This window comes from Bubalus kerabau, chromosome 3 (genome assembly GCF_029407905.1).
Source record: "Bubalus kerabau isolate K-KA32 ecotype Philippines breed swamp buffalo chromosome 3, PCC_UOA_SB_1v2, whole genome shotgun sequence".
Lineage (NCBI taxonomy): Eukaryota > Metazoa > Chordata > Mammalia > Artiodactyla > Bovidae > Bubalus > Bubalus kerabau.
In genome coordinates this window covers 83,281,849-83,300,502 of record NC_073626.1, presented here as the reverse complement: position 1 = coordinate 83,300,502, position 18,654 = coordinate 83,281,849, and the positions used below count along the sequence as shown (strand labels likewise).

At 39.7% G+C, this 18,654-nt stretch overlaps 1 protein-coding gene across 6 annotated transcripts in view; it reads left to right on the top strand.

Annotated features, from left to right (window-relative positions):
- The first annotated feature begins 9,354 nt into the window (after positions 1–9,354).
- The window catches only part of LOC129646351 (uncharacterized), a 572,274-nt gene continuing 562,974 nt past the window's right edge, over positions 9,355–18,654 (top strand). For 2 of the 6 annotated variants that reach the window (XR_008711878.1, XR_008711879.1), the window contains exon 1: positions 15,624–15,755. Coding sequence is in view for 1 of the 6 variants with exons in the window: in XM_055572369.1 (XP_055428344.1) it covers positions 15,739–15,755 (17 nt within the window). In the remaining 5 variants the exon portion in view is untranslated. Of the gene's footprint in view, positions 9,854–15,622; positions 15,756–18,654 lie in introns of those variants that run through there. The other 4 variants (XM_055572369.1, XM_055572370.1, XR_008711881.1 and 1 more) reach the window with 4 other exon arrangements.

Sequence of the window (18,654 nt, the reverse complement as noted above, 5' to 3'; positions counted from 1 at the left end):
GTATCAATGGAGGATTCGTTCCAGGAGCCCCCCATGGATGCTAAAACTTGTGGATATTCAGTTCAGTTCAGTTGCTCATCATGTCCAACTCCATGTGACCCTGTGGACTGCAGCACATCAGGCTTCCCTGTCCATCACCAATTCCTTGAGCTTGCTCAAACTCATGTCCATATCATGTCTGTCGGTGATGCCATCCAATCATCTCGTCCTCTATCTTCCCCTTTTCCTCATGCCTTCAATGTTTCCCAGCATCAGGGTCTTTTCTAATAGGTTAGTTCTTCGCATCAGCTGGCCAATGTATTGGAGCTTCAGCTTCAACATCAGTCCTTCCAATGAATATTCCAGACTGATCTCCTTTAGGATGGACTGGTTGGACCTCTTTGGAGTCCAAGGGACTCTCAAGAGTCTTCTCCAATACCACAGTTCAAAAGCATCAATTCTTCGGTGCTCAGCTTTCTTCACAGTCCAACTCTCACATCCATAGATGACCACTGGAAAAACAATAGCTTTGACTAGATGGACCTTTGTCTGTAAAGTAATGTCTCTGCTTTTTAATATGCTGTCTAGATTGGTTATAGCCTTTCATCTAAGGAGGAGGCGACTTTTAATTTTATGGCTGCAGTCACCATCTGCAGTGATTTTGGAGAAAGGAAAATAAAGTCTGTCACTGTTTCTATTGTTTTCCCATCTATTTACCATGAAGTGATGGGACAGGATGCCATGATCATTTTTTTTTGAATGTTTGAGTTTTAAACCATCTTATTCACTGTCCTCCTTCACTTTCATCAGGAGGCTCTTTAGTTCCTCTTTGCTTTCTACCATAAGGGTGGTGTCATATGCCTATCTGAGGTTATTGATATTTCTCCCAGCAATCTTGATTCCAGCTTGTACTTCATCCAGCCTGGCATTTTGCATGATGTACTCTGCATGTAAGTTAAATAAGCAGGGTCTCAATATACAGCCTTGACATGCTCCTTTCCCATTTTGGAAACAGTCTATTGTTCCATGTGCGGTTCTAACTGTTGCTTCTTGACCTACATACAGATTTCTCAGGAGGCAGGTCAGGTGGTCTGGTATTCTCCCATCTCTTGAAGAGTTTTCCAAAGATTGTTGTGATCCACACAGTCAAAGGCTTTTGTGTAGTCAATGAAGTGGAAGTAGATGTTTTTCTGGAATTCTTTTTCTATGATCCAAAAGACATTGGCAATTTGACCTCTGGTTCCTCTGCCTTTTCTAAATCCAGCTTCAGCATCTGAAAGTCTTAGTACACATACTGTTGAAACCCAGCTTGGAGAATTTTGAGCATTACTTTCCTAGCGTGTGAGATGAGTGCAATTGTGCAGTAGTCTGAACAATCTTTGGCATTGCCTTTCTTTGGGATTGGAATGAAAACTGACCTTTTCCAGTCCTGTGGCCACTGCTGAGTTTTCCAAATTTGCTGGGATAATGAGTGCAATACTTTCACAGCATCAGCATCATCTTTTAGGAAATAGCTTTTTGAAATAGCTCAACTGGAATTCCATCATCTCCACTAGCTTTGTTCGTAGTGATACTTCCTAAGGCCCACTTGACTTCATACTCTAGGATGTCTGGCCCTAGGTGAATGATTACACCATTGTGAAATCTGGGTCGTGAAGATCTTTTTTGTATAGTTCTTCTGTGTATTCTTGTCACCTCTTCTTAACATCTTCTGCTTCTGTTAGGTCCAATCCTTTTCTCTTCTTTCTTGTGCCCATCTTTGCATGCGATGTTCCCTTGGTATCTCTTATTTTCTTGAAGAGATCTCTAGTCTTTCCCATTCTATTGATTTCCTCTATTTATTTACATTTATCACTTCAGAAGGCTTTCTTATCTCTCCTTGAGTCCCTTATATAATATATTGTGGTAGTACAATGAATGCAGTCTGCCCTCCATATGAATCCCTGGATGTAAAACCCATGTATGTGGGGGGCAGACTCTAATTACAGATACATATGGATATATTTTCTAGCTCAGAGGGCTTAGAAGCAGTGATAGAAAAGTTGTAGTGAGCATACCAAGTACTGAGATTGTGGTTTTCTCTGACAAAGGGAATCAGGACTCCTTGGATAAATGATGGATTCTAGTGATGGAGTAGAAAAAATACAAGATAAAGCTACAGCATCTTGTCCTACCAGGAATTAGCAAAGTGCTAAAAAAAAGATGTGGGCAGTGGGGCTAGGAACATGTCAAATGGACTCAGGAGTCAACTCAAAAGAGTTGTTAATGATCTTATTGCTTAAATTCTGGAATTATTTTAGCAATAAAATAAATAATATAGTGTCAGACTATAATTCAAAGTACAAAATAAATATACATGAATAATACTGATATAACTAAATGGTCAAATTATAAGAGACCAACTTATAAGAGAAGAGACAAACATTTCCTATAGAATTTCAAATAATTCATGTGGTTACTTCTCTTGTAGTTCATATAGCTCAATCCCCTCATCTCTGCTCCTTCCTGAGTATTGGCCATTTTGGTGACTTGCTTCCAAATTGTGAAATTATTTGTTCTAGTTATGTGAAAAATACCATTGCTAGCTTGATCGGGATTGCATTGAATCTATAGATTGCTTTGGGAAGTATACTCATTTTCACTATATTGATTCTTCCAATCCACAAGCATGGTATATTTCTCCATTTGTGTCCTCTTTGATTTCTTTCACCAGTGTTTTATAGTCTTCTATATATAGGTCTTTTGTTTCTTTAAGTAGATATATTCCTAAGTATTTTATTCTTTTCGTAACAATGGTGAATGGAATAGTTTCTTTAATTCTCTTTCTGTTTTCTCATTGTTAGTGTATAGGAATGAAAGGGATTTCTGTGTGTTAATTTTATATCCTGCAAATTTACTATATTTATTCATTAGCTCTAGTAATTATCTCAGAGAAGGCAATGGCACCCCATCCCAGTACTCTTGCCTGGAAAATCCCATGGATGGAGGAGCCTGGTAGGCTGCAGTCCATGGGGTTGCTAGGAGTCAGATACGACTGAGTGACTTCATTTTATTTTTTCACTTTCATGCATTGGAGAAGGAAATGGCAACCCACTCCAGTGTTCTTGCCTGGAGAATCCCAGGGACGGTGGAGCCCGGTGGGCTGCCGTCTATGGGGTCTCACAGAGTCGGACACAACTGAAGCGACTTAGCAGCAGCAGCAGCAGAAATTATCTGGTGGAGTCTTTAGGGTTTCCTATGTAGAGGATCATGTCATCTGAGAACAGTGAGAGTTTTACTTCTTCTTTAAGTGAAAAGAATTTAAAACAGAGCATTCTAAGCTGTAGGAACCTGGAATGTTAGGTCCATGAATCAAGGCAAATTGAGAGTGGTCAAACAGGAGATGGCAAGATTGAATGTCAACATTCTAGGAATCAGTGAACTAAGATGGACTGGAATGGGTGAATTTAACTCAGGCGACCATTATATCTACTACTGTGGATAGGAATCCCTTAGAAGAAATGGAGTAGCCATTATAGTCAACAAAAGAGTCCAAAATGCAGTTTTAAGCTGCAATCTCAAAAACAACAGAATGAACTCTGTTTGTTTCCAAGGCAAACCATTCAATATCACAGTAATCCAAGTCTGTGTCCTGGCCAGTAACGTTGAAGAAGCTGAAGTTGAACTGTTCTATGAATATGTACAGAGAAGGCAATGGCAACCCACTCCAGTACTCTTGCCTGGAAAATCCCATTGGCAGAGGAGCCTGGTAGGCTGCAGTTCATGGGGTCACAAAGAGTTGGACACGACTGAGCGACCTCACTTTCACTTTTCACTTTCATGCATTGGAGAAGGAAATGGCAACCCACTCCAGTGTTCTTGCCTGGAGAATCCCAGGGACAGGGGTGCCTGGTGGGCTGCCGTCTATGGGGTTGCACAGAGTTGGATACGACTGAAGCGACTTAGCAGCAGTGGCAGTGGCATGAAGACTTACAAGACCTTTTGGAACTAAGACCCAAAAAAGATGTCCTTTTCATTATAGGGGACTGGAATGCAAAAGTAGGAAGTCAAGAAACACCTGGAGTAACAGGCAAATTTGGCCTTGGAGTATAGAATGAAGCAGGGTAAAGGCTAATAGAGTTTTGCCAAGAGAACACACTGGTCATAGCAAACACCCTCTTCCAACAACACAAGAGAATATTCTACACATGGATATCACCAGATGGTCAACACTGAAAGCAGATTGATTATATTCTTTGCAGCCAAAGATGGAGAATCTCTATACAGTCATCAAGAACAAGACTGGGAACTGACCGTGTCTCAGGTCATGAACTCCTTATTGCCAAATTCAGACTGAAATTGAAGAAAGTGGAGAAAACCACTAGACCATTCAGGTATGACCTAAATCAAATCCCACATGATTATACAGTGGAAGTGAGAAATAGATTTAAGGGAATAGATCTGATAGACAGAGTGCCTGATGAACTATGGGCGGAGGTTTGTAACATTGTACAGGAGACAGGGATCAAGATCATCCCCATGGAAAAGAAATGCAAAATAGCAAAATGGCTGTCTGAGGAGGCCTTACAAATAGCTGTGGAAACAAGAGAAGCAAAAAGCAAAGGAGAAAAGGAAAGATATACCCATCTGAATGCACAGTTCCAAAGAATAGCAAGGAGAGATAAGAAAGCCTTCCTCAGAGATCAATGCAAAGAAATAGAGGAAAACAACAGAATGGGAAAGGCTAGAGATCTCTTCAAGAAAATTAGAGGTACCAAGGAAATATTTCATGCAAAGATGGGCTCAATAAGGACAGATATGGTATGGACCTAACAAAAGCAGAAGATATTAAGAAGAAGTGGCAAGAATACACAGAACAGCTGTACAAAAAAGATCTTCATGACCCAGATAATCACAATGGTGTGATTACTCACAACCACCTAGAGCCAGACATCCTGGAATGTGAAGTCAAGTGGGCCTTAGGAAGCATCACTATGAACAAACCAAGTGGAGGTGATGGAATTCCAGTTGAGCTCTTTCAAATCCTAAAAGATGATGCTGTAAAACTGCTACACTCAATATACCAGCAAATTTGGAAAACTCAGCAGTGGCCACAGGACTGGAAAAGATCAGTTTTAATTCCAGTGCCAAAGAATGCTCAAACTACTGCACAATTGCACTCATTTCACATGCTAGTAAAGTAATGCTCAAAATTCTCCAATCCAGGCTTCAGCAGTACGTGAACTGTGAACTTCCAGATGTTCAAGCTGGTTTTAGAAAAGACAGAGGGCCAAGAGATCAAATTGCCAACATCCGCGAGATCATTGAAAAAGCAGGAGAGTTCCAGTAAAACATCTATTTCTGCTTTATTGACTATGCCAAAGCCTTTGACTGTGTGGATTACAATAAACCGTGGAAAATTCTGAAAGAGATGGGAATACCAGACCACCTGACCTGCCTCTTGAGAAACCTGTATGCAGGTCAGGAAGCAACAGTTAGAACTGGACATGGAACAACAGACTGGTTCCAAATAGAGAAAGGAGAATGTCAAGGCTGTATATTGTCACCCTGCTTATTTAACTTACATGCAGAGTATATCATGCGAAATGCTGGGCTGGAAGAAGCACAAGCTGGAATTAAGATTGCCGGGAGAAATATCAATAACCTCAGATATGCAGATGACACCACCCTTATGGCAGAAAGTGAAGAAGAACTAAAGAGCCTCTCGATGAAAAAGAAAGAAGATCGTGAAAAAGTTGGCTTAAAGCTCAACATTCAGAAAACTAAGATCATGGCATCCGGTTCCATCACTTCATGGCAAATAGATGGGGGAACAGTGTCAGATTTTATTTTTCTGGGCTCCAAAATCACTGCAGATGGTGATTGCAGCCATGAGATTAAAAGACATTTACTCCTTGGAAGGAAAGTTATGGCCAACATAGACAGCATATTAAAAGGCAGAGACATTACTTTGTCAACAAAGATCTGTCTAGTCAAGGCTTTGGTTTTTCCAGTGGTCATTTATGGATGTGAGAGTTGGACTATAAAGAAAGCTGAGCACCAAAGAATTGATGCTTTTGAACTGTGGTGTTGGAGAAGTCTCCTGAGAGTCCCTTGAACAGCAAGGAGATCCAACCAGTACATCTTAAAGGAGATCAGTCCTGGGTGTTCATTGGAAGAACTGATATTGACGTTGAAACTCCAATACTTTGGCCACCTGATGCAAAGAGCTGACTTATTTGAAAAGACTCTGATGCTGGGAAAGGTTGAGGGCAGGAGGAGAAGGGGAGGACAGAGGTTGAGATGGCTGGATGGCATCACCAAATCAGTGGACATGGGTTTGGGTTACTCCAGAAGTTGGTGATGGACAGGGAGGCTTGACGTGCTGCAGTTCATGGGGTTGCAAAGAGTTGGACACATCTGAGCAACTGAACTGAAATGAACTCAGAGTGGTTAGCATATAGTAAACAATTCAAACTATAAAGCCTACAATGATTAAGTGTTCATGATTCCTTTTTGCCAACCTTCACCACTTGGCCTGTACTTATAATCCCATTATTCTACATATTAGTAAGTGATGTTGCTTTCACACCACTCATTGTCTAAGGAGGAACTGGTTGGGATTATAAGCTCTCAGGCCCTTCTCTATTTGTTGTTGTTCAGCAACTAAGTCATATCTGACCCTGTGACACCACGGACTGCAGCATGCCAAGCTTCTCTGTCCTCCTCTATCTCCTGGAATTTGCTCAAATTCATGTCCATTGAGTTGGTGATTCTATCTAACCATCCTATCCTCTGCCATTCCCTTCTCCTCTTGCCTTCAATCTTTCCCAGCATCAGGGTCTTTTCTAAATAGTAGCCTCTTCACATCAGGTGGTCAAAGTATTGGAGCTTCAGCATCAGCCTTCTCTATAATGGATGGCAAAGCTGTATCAATACTGTTAGGGTGTTTCCTGAAGAGAATCTACTGGTGCTGATCTTTAGCAGCAAACACAGAAAGAAACCAGGAGAGAGGTGATCAGAAATGCAACAGGGGATATGGACAGAGCACCAGCATTGTCCTTCCAGTCTTGCAAATAAGTTATCTTCCCTCTTCGTACAGCAAGTGTCCTGGAACACTTTCTATCATTCACCTTTTGGATTTCAACTCGAATGTCACTGTCTCAGGAATACTTTGCCTAATTTTTAGTTTGTGATTTTACATATTTAATATCTACTATTTGCCTAGTATTTTCTTCTTCCTCATTATCTATCAGCATAACCACACCTGCTGCTGCTGCTGCAGAATGAATGCATTTTCAGCTCAATAGCTCAATCATTTATTTAACAAGTCCTTATTATTATTGTGAATGCTGGCTTTGTGCTGAGCCACAGAGGTGTGGAAGTTACTGGGGATACAAATATATGAGGAAAATATATATTGGCTTTAATAATATCTAGTCAATTGGAAAAGATATTAAACAAATAAGGATACACATATTTCCTTCAGAATAGTTGATAAATGATTTGAAGGTAAAATGTGGCCATAAATGATGTTAGCAGATACAGAAAATTATATCACTCTATAGTTTATGTTATATACAAAGCATACAGCTAGAATATATAATTTGGGAGTTTATGATGCATAAGTTGTTAGAATTTACATTTTCAGATATATTTAGTTCATATATTGCTTTGGAGAAATCAAAATAGTTTTATCTACCTTAGTATGAATATCCTTCATTCTCAGTTCCAATAGTTATAATTGCTGTGATTATGCTATCATTTTGTATTGATTTTAGATGTCATTTGAGTGTTAAACCTGTTTTCTCAACTAAATCTGTAATGCTCATGTTTTCTGAACAACTTAGATTCTTTTTCAGTTGAGGAAAAATATCAGTACACCTTCCTCTGTTGTGAGGGAAGATGGCAAATAAAATTCCAAAATGAAAACAGTTCAAAAAATAATAAAGTTCCATAAGGAAACTGAATAAATATAAGACATAGAAGTCAAGCAATGAATATTTAATGAACAAATACCACTGATAAGATGTCTAAGTAAGTAGATTAAAAGAGCTCATGTAACACATGATTCCTGACTTTAGTGTGCATACCAACAGTTGAAGAGATGATGTAATTGTATCACCAACAAAAACATGACGATAGCTATTATTTATTGAACATTTGTTGTTTCAAGTACTATGCTGCTGCTAAGTTGCTTCAGTTGTTTCCAAATCTGTGCAACCCCATAGACAGCAGCCCACCAGGCACCTCTGTCCCTGGGATTCTCCAGACAGGAACACTGGAGTGGGTTGCCATTTCCTTCTCCAATTCATCAAAGTGAAAGTGAAGGCACTCAGTCGTGTCCAACTCTTCGAGACCCCATGGAGTGTAGCGTACCAGGCTCCTCCATCCATGGGATTTTCCAGGCAAGAGTACTGGAGTGGATTGCCATTGCCTTTTCCTTCAAGTACTATACTTTACGTGTATTTCTGTTTAATTCAAATAAACCCAGTGAGTTAGGAACTATTATTATCTAGGTTTTATATCTAATTATAGATACCATATTCTGAATCCTGGCTTAGAGAGCCTGACTGATAAGATCTAGCATGAGGAAGATGGCACTTTATAAAGAAAAGATTATGGAAAATGCTTCTATATTATTTCAAAAAATTGAACAATACACAATAAACAATATGCAATACATAAAATTCTAGATGGATTAAGTCACTCAAGGATTTTAATGTATTGTTTTGAGAAACTGAAGAAAAAATTGTAATTTGTGAAAAACAGGCTACTTTAAAAATATAATGCAAACCAAGCCCATAAGTAATCAGTAAATTTGACTAAAAATTCTTTTTTATTTCTGAAATTCAAAACACTCTGAATGTAAAAGTAAAATATAAACTACAGAGAATTCCTTTTTAAGTAGAATTTGTAGATCACAGTGTATGATCAGGCCATTTAAGATGGTGTTCTCTTGCTCTCTGTGCTGCTGCTGCTGCTGCTAAGTCGCTTCAGTCGTGTCTGATTCTGTGCGACCCCATAGACGGCAGCCTACCAGGCTCCTCCATCCTTGGGATTTTCCAGGCAAGAGTACTGGAGTAGGGTGCCATTGCCTTCTCCGGCTCTCTGTGCATGCCCTGCTAAACCAGTCCCTGCTTCATTCACAACTCTTCAATCCTCTTAATTATAAAGCTTAATCAGTAACTGCCAATGTGCTTGCTGCCTGCCCCAGCTAGTGATTGTTCTAATCCTGAGGCAACAATGGCTTCACCTATTAGTTTATTATTAGCTGCCCTCCACTATGGTGATTAACCTGGGAGGCTGTGAGGAACACTCCCCAGATGCTGGTTTTCCTCTTAACTGAAGCAACCTGATGTCGACTTCTCTATAAATGGTAGTCTCCTTGTTCCTGGAGTAATGAAGAGTGTTGTCGTGTTGCCGTACATGGTCAGGTTTTACTCCAACACCTTTGCTTTGGGCATGTAAGATTTCCCTATCCAGTAAACTGTTGATATCTCTGTCACTGTCTCTGGGCTTTTTGGTTGAGGCTGGGCAACTACAAAGTTTGCAGGTCTGTGGGGTAACGCCCAACACATGTGAAGCCGGCGTTCCTTCTGCCACAACTAGAAAAGTGAGGCAAACCATAAGAGTAGTGTTTAAAACATATAGGCTAGCTGTGAGACCAAAAAAGATGTGAAGATGAGATGAGACAGGGATCAAGACCATCAAGACAGGGATGAAGATGAGACAGGGATCAAGAACATCCCCATGGAAAAGAAATGCAAAAAAGCAAAATGGCTGTCTGAGGAGGCCTTACAAATAGCTGTGAAAAGAAGAGAAGTGAAAAGCAAAGGAGAAAAGGAAAGATATAAGCATCTGAATGCAGAGCTCCAAAGAATAGCAGGAAGAGGTAAGAAAGCCTTCCTCAGCAACCAATGCAAAGAAATAGAGGAAAACAACAGAATGGGAAAGACTAGAGATCTCTTAAAGAAAATTAGGGATACCAAGGGAACATTTCATGCAAATATGGGCTCAATAAAGGACAGAAATGGTATGGACCTAACTGAAGCAGAAGAAAATAAGAAGAGGTGGCAAGAATACACAGAAGAACTGTATAAAAAAGATCTTCATGACCCAGAGAATCACGATGGTGTGCTTACTCACCTAGAGCCAGACATCCTGGAATGTGAAGTTAAGTGGGCCTTAGAAAGCATCACTGCAAATAAAGCTAGTGGAGGTGATGGAATTCCAGTTGAGCTACTTCAAATCCTGAAAGATGATGCTGTGCAAGTGCTGCACTCAATATGCCAACAAATTTGGAAAACTCAGCAGTGGCCACAGGACTAGAAAAGGTCAGTTTTCATTCTAATCCCAAAGAAAGGCAATGCCAAAGAATGCTCAAACTACTGCACAATTGCACTCATCTCACATGCTAGTAAAGTAATGCTCAAAATTCTCCAAGCCAGGCTTCAGCAATACGTGAACCATGAACTTCCAGATGTTCAAGCTGGTTTTAGAAAAGGCAGAGGAACCAGAGATCAAATTTCCAACATCCACTGGATCATCGAAAAAGTAAGAGAGTTCCAGTAAAACATCTATTTCTGCTTTATTGACGATGCCATAGCCGTTGACTGGATCACAAGAAACTGTAGAAAATTCTGAAACAAATGGGAATACCAGACCACCTGACCAGCCTCTTGAGAAACCTGTATGCAGGTCAGGAAGCAACAGTTAGAACTGGACATGGAACAACGGACTGGTTCCAAATAGGAAAAGGAGTACGTCAAGGCTGTATATTGTCACCCTGCTTATTTAACTTCTATGCAGAGTACATCATGCGAAATGCTGGGCTGGATGAAGCACAAAATGGGTTCAAGATTGCTGGGAGAAATATAAATAACCTCAGATATGCAGATGATACCACCCTTATGGCAGAAAGTGAAGAAGAACTAAAAAGCTGCTTGATGAAAGTGAAAGAGGAGACTGAAAAAGTTGGCTTAAAGCTCAACATTCAGAAAATGAAGATCATGGCATCTGGTCCCATCACTTCATGGGAAATAGATGGGGAAACAGTGGAAACAGTGTCAGACTTTATTTTTGGGGGCTCCAAAATCACTGCAGATGGTGACTGCAGCCATGAAATTAAAAGACGCTTACTCCTTGGAAGGAAAGTTATGACCAACCTAGATAGCATATTCAAAAGCAGAGACATTACTTTGCCAACAAAGGTCCGGCTAGTCAAGGCTATGGTTTTTCCTGTGGTCATGTATGGATGTGAGAGTTGGACTGTGAAGAAGGCTGAGCGCCGAAGAATCGATGCTTTTGAACTGTGATGTTGAAGAAGACTCTTGAGAGTCCCTTGGACTGCAAGGAGATCCAACCAGTCCATTCTGAAGGAGATCAGCCCTGGGATTTCTTTGTAAGGAATGATGCTAAAGCTGAAACTCCAATACTTTGGCCACCTCATGCGAAGAGTTGACTCATTGGAAAAGACCCTGATGCTGGGAGGGATTGGGGGCAGGAGGAGAAAGGAACGACAGAGGATGAGATGGCTGGATGGCATCACTGACTCGATGGACGTGAGTCTGAGTGAACTCCGGGAGTTGGTGATGGACAGGGAGGCCTGGTGTGCTGTGATTCATGGGGTTGCAAAGAGTCGGACACGACTGAGCGACTGAATTGAACTGAAAGTTTCAGAGAGGAAAGAACTTTCCTTTGGTGAGATAACCACAGCCAACTCTTTTCTTTCTTGGGGAAATTTTCCAGTTCTTAGTTTAAACCACAGATTACTTTAGCTTTTGTTTAGGGACTTAACTAAGGGGAAGATAAGGCAACATATTTCTAAGAGAATTCTAGGTTGTATGAAAGATGAGATTCTAGATAGAACTCATATAGATGGCTAGTTTTACCCACAAAGTGTGGTGTCTCAGAGTTTAAAGCGATAATCCAAAGAGGTATGCTCAAAATCTCTGACATGCAGAACTGAACATTCCACTGCTTTTTTGGCCAAGGCAACAGGTTTCCTATGCTATAAATTAAAAGTTTTTGGTGGAACATATCAAAGGAATAAGGAAGAGCCAAAAGTATATCAAATTTCCTAAAAAATGAACCCTTGCTCCCCACCTAGTTCAATTCCGAATTGAATGAATGGAATCAGAATCAACCTTATCTGTCTGTAAGAGCTAAGAGGAAATCCTCTTTGGGGGATAAATAGCATCACCTGGTGGTTCAGATGGTAAAGTGTCTGCCTACAATGCGGGAGACCCGGGTTTGATCCCTGGGTTGGGAAGATCCCCTGGAGAAGGAAACAGCAACCCAGTCCAGTATTCTTGCCTGGAAAATCCCATGGATGGAGGAGCCTGGTAGGCTACAGTCCATGGGGTCGCAAAGAGTCGGACATGACTGAGGGAACTTCACTTAGCATCACCTGAAACCTCTAGTTTTTTTCCCCATGCACATTATTTAATGTAAAATAAAAACCACAAGCTATGCAAATTGGCAGAATAATGTGCTTAAAATTTTTGAAACAGGTGATAGGGTTAGACCAATAGATGGTGCATACACGTTGGACTTAGTAGGACAAAGACATTAAAGCAAGTATATAAATGTTAATTAAAATAGATTAATATATGGACAAATGCATTAAAAGATGTGTAATTTAACCAGAGTATTCATATCTACACACAAAAGGATTTGGGAACTGAAAATACAGTACCTGAATAATACAACAGAGTGGAGGGCAAGATTAATAACCTGAAGACAGTCAATAGAAAATATCCAAACTAAATCAAAGAGTGGTTGTGGGGGAGGGGGGTGGGAAGAATGGAAATAAAAACAAGTATAGACTATGAAAGAAATGAGTCAGTTCAGTCACTCAGTCACTCTTTGTGACCTCATGGACTGCAGCACACCAGGCCTCCCGGTCCATCACCAACGCCCAGAGTTTACTCAAACTCATGTCCATTGAGTCGGTGATGCCATCCAACCATCTCATCCTCTGTCATCCCCTTCTCCTCCTTCCTTCAATCTTTCCCAGCATCAGGGTCTTTTCCAATGAGTCAGTTCTTCGCATCAGGTGACCAAAGTATTAGAGTTTCAGCTTCAGCATAGTCCTTCAAATGAATATTCAGGGTGATTTTCCTTTAGGCTTGAATGGTTGGATCTCATTGCAGTCCAAGGAACTCTCAAGAGACTTCTCTAACACCACAGTTCAAAAGCATCAATTCTTCAGCACTCAGCTTTCTTTATGGTCCAACTCTCACATCCATACATGACTACTGGAAAAACCATAGCTTTTACTAGATGGGCCTTTGCTGGCAAAGTAATGTCTGCTTTTTAATAAGCTGTCTTCGTTGGTCATTGCTTGTCTTCCAAAGAGCAAGTGTCTTTGAATTGCATGGCTGCAGACACCATCTGCAGTGATTTTTGGAGCCGCAAAAAATAAAGTCTCTCACTGTTTCTATTGTTTTCCTATCTATTTACCATGAAGTGACGGGACCGGATGCCATGATCTTTGTTTTCTGAATGTTGAGTTTTAAGCTAACTTTTTCACTCTCTTCATTTCACTTTCAAGAGGCTCCTTAGTTCTTCAATTTCTGCCATAAGGGTGGTGTCATCTACCTATCTGAGATTATTGATATTTCTCCTGGAAATCTTTATTCCAGCTTGTACTTCATCCAGTCTGGCATTTCTCATGATGTACTCTGCATATAAGTTAAATAAGCAGGGTGACAATATACAGCCTTGACATACTCCTTTCCCACTTTGGAACCAGTCTGTTGTTCCATGCCTGGTTCTAACTGTTGCTTCATGACCTGCATACAGATTTCTCTCTTGAGAAAAATTTCACCTCTTGGCAAATAAGGTGGTCTGGAATTTCCATCTCTTGAATTTTCCAGTTTGTTGTGATACACACAGTCAAAGGCTTTAGCATAGTCAATGAAGTGGAAGTAGATAATTTCTGGAATTCTTTTTCTTTTCTTATGATCCAGTGCATGTTGGCAATTTTATCTCTGGTTCCTCTGTGTTTTCTAAATCCAGCTTGAGCATCTGGAAGTTTACGGTTTGCGTACTGTTGAAGCCTGGATTGGTGGATTTTGAGCATTACTTTGCTGGCATGTGAGATGAGTGCAATTGTGCAGTAGTCTGAACACTCTTTGGCACCGAACTTCTTTGGGATTGGAATGAAAACTGACCTTTTCCAGTCTTCAGCCACTGCTTAGTTTTCCAAATATGCTGGCATATTGAGTGCAGCACTTGCACAGCATTATCTTTTAGGATTTTTAAATAGCTCAACTGGAATTCCATCACCTCCACTAGCTTTGTTTGCAGTGATGCTTTCTAAGGCCCACTTGACTTCACATTCCAGGATGTCTGGCTCTAGGTGAGTGATCACAGAATCATAGTTATCTGGGTCATGAAGACCTTTTTTGTATAGTTCTTCTGTGTATTCTTGTCACCTCTTCTTAATATCTTCTGCTTCTGTTAGATCCATACCATTTCTGTCCTTTATTGAGCCCATCTTTGCATGAAATGTTCCCTTGGTATCTCTAATTTTCTTGAAGAGATCTCTAGGCTTTCCCATTCTACTGTTTTCCTCTATTTCTTTGCATTGATCGCTGAGGAATGCTTTCTCATCTCCTCTTGCTATTCTTTGGAACTCTGCATTCAAATAGGCATATCTTTCCTTTTCTCCATTGTCTTTCACTTTTCTATTCTCAGCTATTTGTAAGGCCTCCTCAGAGAACCATTTTGCCTTTTTGCATTTCTTTTTCTTAGGGATGGTCTTGATCACTGCCTCCTGTACAATGTCATGAATCTCCATCCATAGTTCTTCAGGCACTCTGCCTATCAGATCTAATCCCTTGAATCTATTTGTCACTTCTAGTGTATAATTGTAAGGGATTTGGTTTAGGTCATACCTGAATGGTCTAGTGGTTTTCCCCACTTTATTCAATTTAAATCAAAATTTAACAATAAGGAGTTCATGATCTGAGCCACAGTCAGCTCCTGGTCTTATTTTTGCTGACTGTATAGAGTTTCTCCATTGTTGGCTGCAAAGAATATAATCAATCTGATTTCAGTATTGACCATCTGGTGATGTCCATGTGTAGAGTATTCTCTTGTGTTGTTGGAAGAGGGTGTTTGCTATGACCAGTCCACCATCTTGCCAGACTTACTGAAAGAAATGAGGGACATACTCAAATGCGAATGGAAAGAAGCATTTGAAGCATGTAACAATAGAAATAATTTTATGTTTTTGTGGACCTGAGTTGCTGGACTGATTTTCAAAAGTGTTTCTTAGACTTCTGTTTCTCCTAAGTAAATTAGGAAGGTTAGAGGGTATGAAGTTGTCCAAATGAATTGCTCTTCCCCTTGATCAGCTAAAACCCTTATAAAGTAACTATTTCCCTTGAGTCAGGTCTCTTTGATGGATAATGCTCTGAGCCTGTTTTAATCTAGGGCTGTCTGAAGCATGAGTGAAGTTTTCTCCAATCCTCACCATAAGAACTGGAGTTTCGTGAAGGTGAAACCCATGAAAGTATGGGGGCTCCCCTAAGAGTAGGTCCCCAGGAATTTTTAATCTTTAATCCACACTCAGCCTCTATTAGTCAATTATTACTTAAGGGTCCATACAAGTTCCAGCTGTTAAACTGACCTCAGCTGTGATTCTTTATAGACACCTGTTTCTTCAGCTTTCAAGGCAGCAGTTTGCCCCTGTGACCTCAGATCTCTGATGGATCTAAGAAGAATGCTGGCTTTCGGATTTTCCATGATAACTTCCAAACTCCTGACATGTTGGAACTAAAACTGTGAGTTTTGATTACTTTTCATTAGTTTTTTGCATTGTGGCTTTCCTGACAACATTGATACTGTACTCTCACCCTATAAATGTACATGAATGAAGCCTGTTGTTAAATATTCTTGAGACTATTCACTGTAAGTCCAAGATGAGACAGACAAGGTTAAGTTTTTCTTGGCTGTAACATATTTTTTCAGTCCTTTCTTTCAGTGTGTTGCTTTTTACAATCCCTGTTTTGTTCAGAGTTCTCAATTCCCATGTCTTGTGTTGTTCTAGTTTAGGGTCTTATCTTTGTCCAGTAGAGGTGAGATTAGCAAAAACCTTTAGCCACAACTTCTGAACCTGCTTACAACTGTGGTTTCCTGATCCTACTTTATTCTTGGCCCTTTACATAATTGCAAATTCAGAATACAATTTAGAAGTGGTTGCTTCCATTGTTTTTAATCCAAAACATCCATTTTTTTTTTTTTTGCAAGCATATCCTTAGTTGCTTGTTTGTTGACTTGTGTGGGATTAAACTAAAAGCTCATTTCCTTCTTGTTCATAATTATTGTGGAAAGTTCAGATTATACAATATGTGATGTTTAATCACTGAAAATGTTGTAGCTATAGTTCATTAATGGAAGCAGTTTTCAACCCTACATGTGACAGGCAGATGGGATGCAAGAATGAGAAGAACATCATTAGTTAAATTTCATTTCCTCTAATATTTTTCTATGTGAAAGAGTTAGGGAGGGAAAATTTTCCCTTCTTGCCTTCTAGCTTCTTTGGCTGGTCCAGTAAATAAATTAACATAAAACAGATTAACAGTTACATATTGATAACTGCGTAATAATAGTTCCATACTAATTTTGTATGCATAGGGACCCCATAAAAATGAGAGTCAAGTGATCAAAGCAGCAGACTCTTAGATCTTTTAGACAATACATCTGTGAAGACTGACAAGACAGAAGTTGAGTTTGTGATTGTAAATTAGTGAAGTTAACAAGGTTTATTTGTAAAGTCTTCTTGACTCTAAATCGCCTGTTTCTGGTGTTAGAGATGCTCCCCACCTTCCTGATACAGTGCAGGTTACTTTTCACATGACAGATTTTATTTCTTGCTTTCCAGGGGATAATGTTTGGGTGTCTGGAGTGTCCTTCTTGTTTCTCAAGTGACTTAAATCAGAATAATCAGTATGCCAAATGGCATATTTTAGGCTGATATATTCTGCTTCCCTTCAAAAGAGACAAATTTAAAAACATGTCTAGAAAAGCAAAGTGCTACAGGTACATGTATAGAGTGATAAGAGAATACAATGAAGAGAAAATGCCTAAATACGTGTTGTTGGGTAAACATTGTGGTGGATGACTGCGGGACAAGTGAATGCAGAAGGTGATCACTGAGGGCAAAGTAGCTAGAAATGTTCTGGATCTAAAAGAATATGTAGGGTTATCCAATAATAAAACAGCAATATGCATAGGTAACAAGAGGAAGTAAATGAATTTCAGTGTGGTTGGCATGCTGTGTTGATTTGAGGTGAGGGTGGAGGAGAAGTATATGAATCAGGCCACACAATGGGTTTTATGTTAGAAGGAGCCTGGATTGTGTTTTGAAGATAAAATAGAAAATGTTGAAGAATTTTAAGCAGAGGAATATGAGCATGGTGAGAAATGTGTTTTAGAAAAATAGATGTATAAAAGAGTGCTTCTGAAAACTCAGCATGTATCAGTCTCCCGGAGAGATTGTTGAAACCAGATCACGATACAAAACCCCTAAAGTCTCTGTTTAAGTCTGGAGTAGGGCCTGAGCATTTGCATTTCTTACAAGTTCCCAGGTAATAGTGATACTGCTGGTCTGAGGATCACACTTTGAAAATCACAGAGGGTGAGTAGACTACATGAAGGGCAGGAGTGGTTAACAGGCCAGTTAGCTAAAGAAGTAAAAACCCATCAACCAGTAACAACAACAGCAACAACAAAAATGAAGCAAAAGCAACAATAACAAAATTATTGACTCAATTTAGTTGTATTTTATTATAAAAGAACAAACTTAAAACATCTTGCTGTAGCATATATTCCTAATTGATCATTGTGATCCCCTTTTGTTTCCTTCCTCTCCTTTCCTTTGTTTTTTCTTCATCCATTCTCTTCCTTATTCCCTAACTAGTCTACCATGCTTTGAAGTGAGGTACCTGGAGAGAGGTTCATAAAGAAGCAAAGTTAAAATACACTCTACAAAAGAATGGAAGAAGCAAGAGCAATAGGATTACTCAATAATTATTATTCCTTAATGAATACTTTTGTATGTTATGATGCAATAGTTCATATGTTCTTGTGAGATGTCATAATTTCAGGTGCTATGGTTAGTTGCTCAGTCATGTCCAACTCTTTGTGACTCCATGAACTGTAACCTGGTCCATAACCCACCAAGCTCCTCTGTCCATGGGACTTTCCAGGCAAGAATACTGGAGTGGGTTGCCATTTTCTTCTCCGGGGGATCTTCCTGACTCAGGGATTGAACCTGCATCCTCTTCCATATCTCCTGCATTGTAGGCAGGTTCTTTACCCACTGAGTCATCAGGGAAGCCCCAAGTCCTTCTAATATCTTTTTCTGGTTTTGAGTAAATGACCTGAGAAAAGACACTAAGTGTGACTAAGGTTGAAGTTAAGGTGTTTGTGCTTCTTTCTCCTCCCCTAGTGAGTGTGAGGGTAACTTGGCTTCTGTAGTTAGGCTTTAATCAGCCTTTGAAGATTCTTCTAGTATGTAAAACCACTTGTTGCAGTGGTTACTTAGTGAAAATTTAATTTAAAGTGCAAAATAAAATCAAAGGGAAAAAAACTCTGGTAGATGAGTCTGACTCTCTGATCAATAGGTGTAGGTTTTTTTTTTTTTTTTTTTTTTTAATATTGTCACTCAAAAGGTAATTT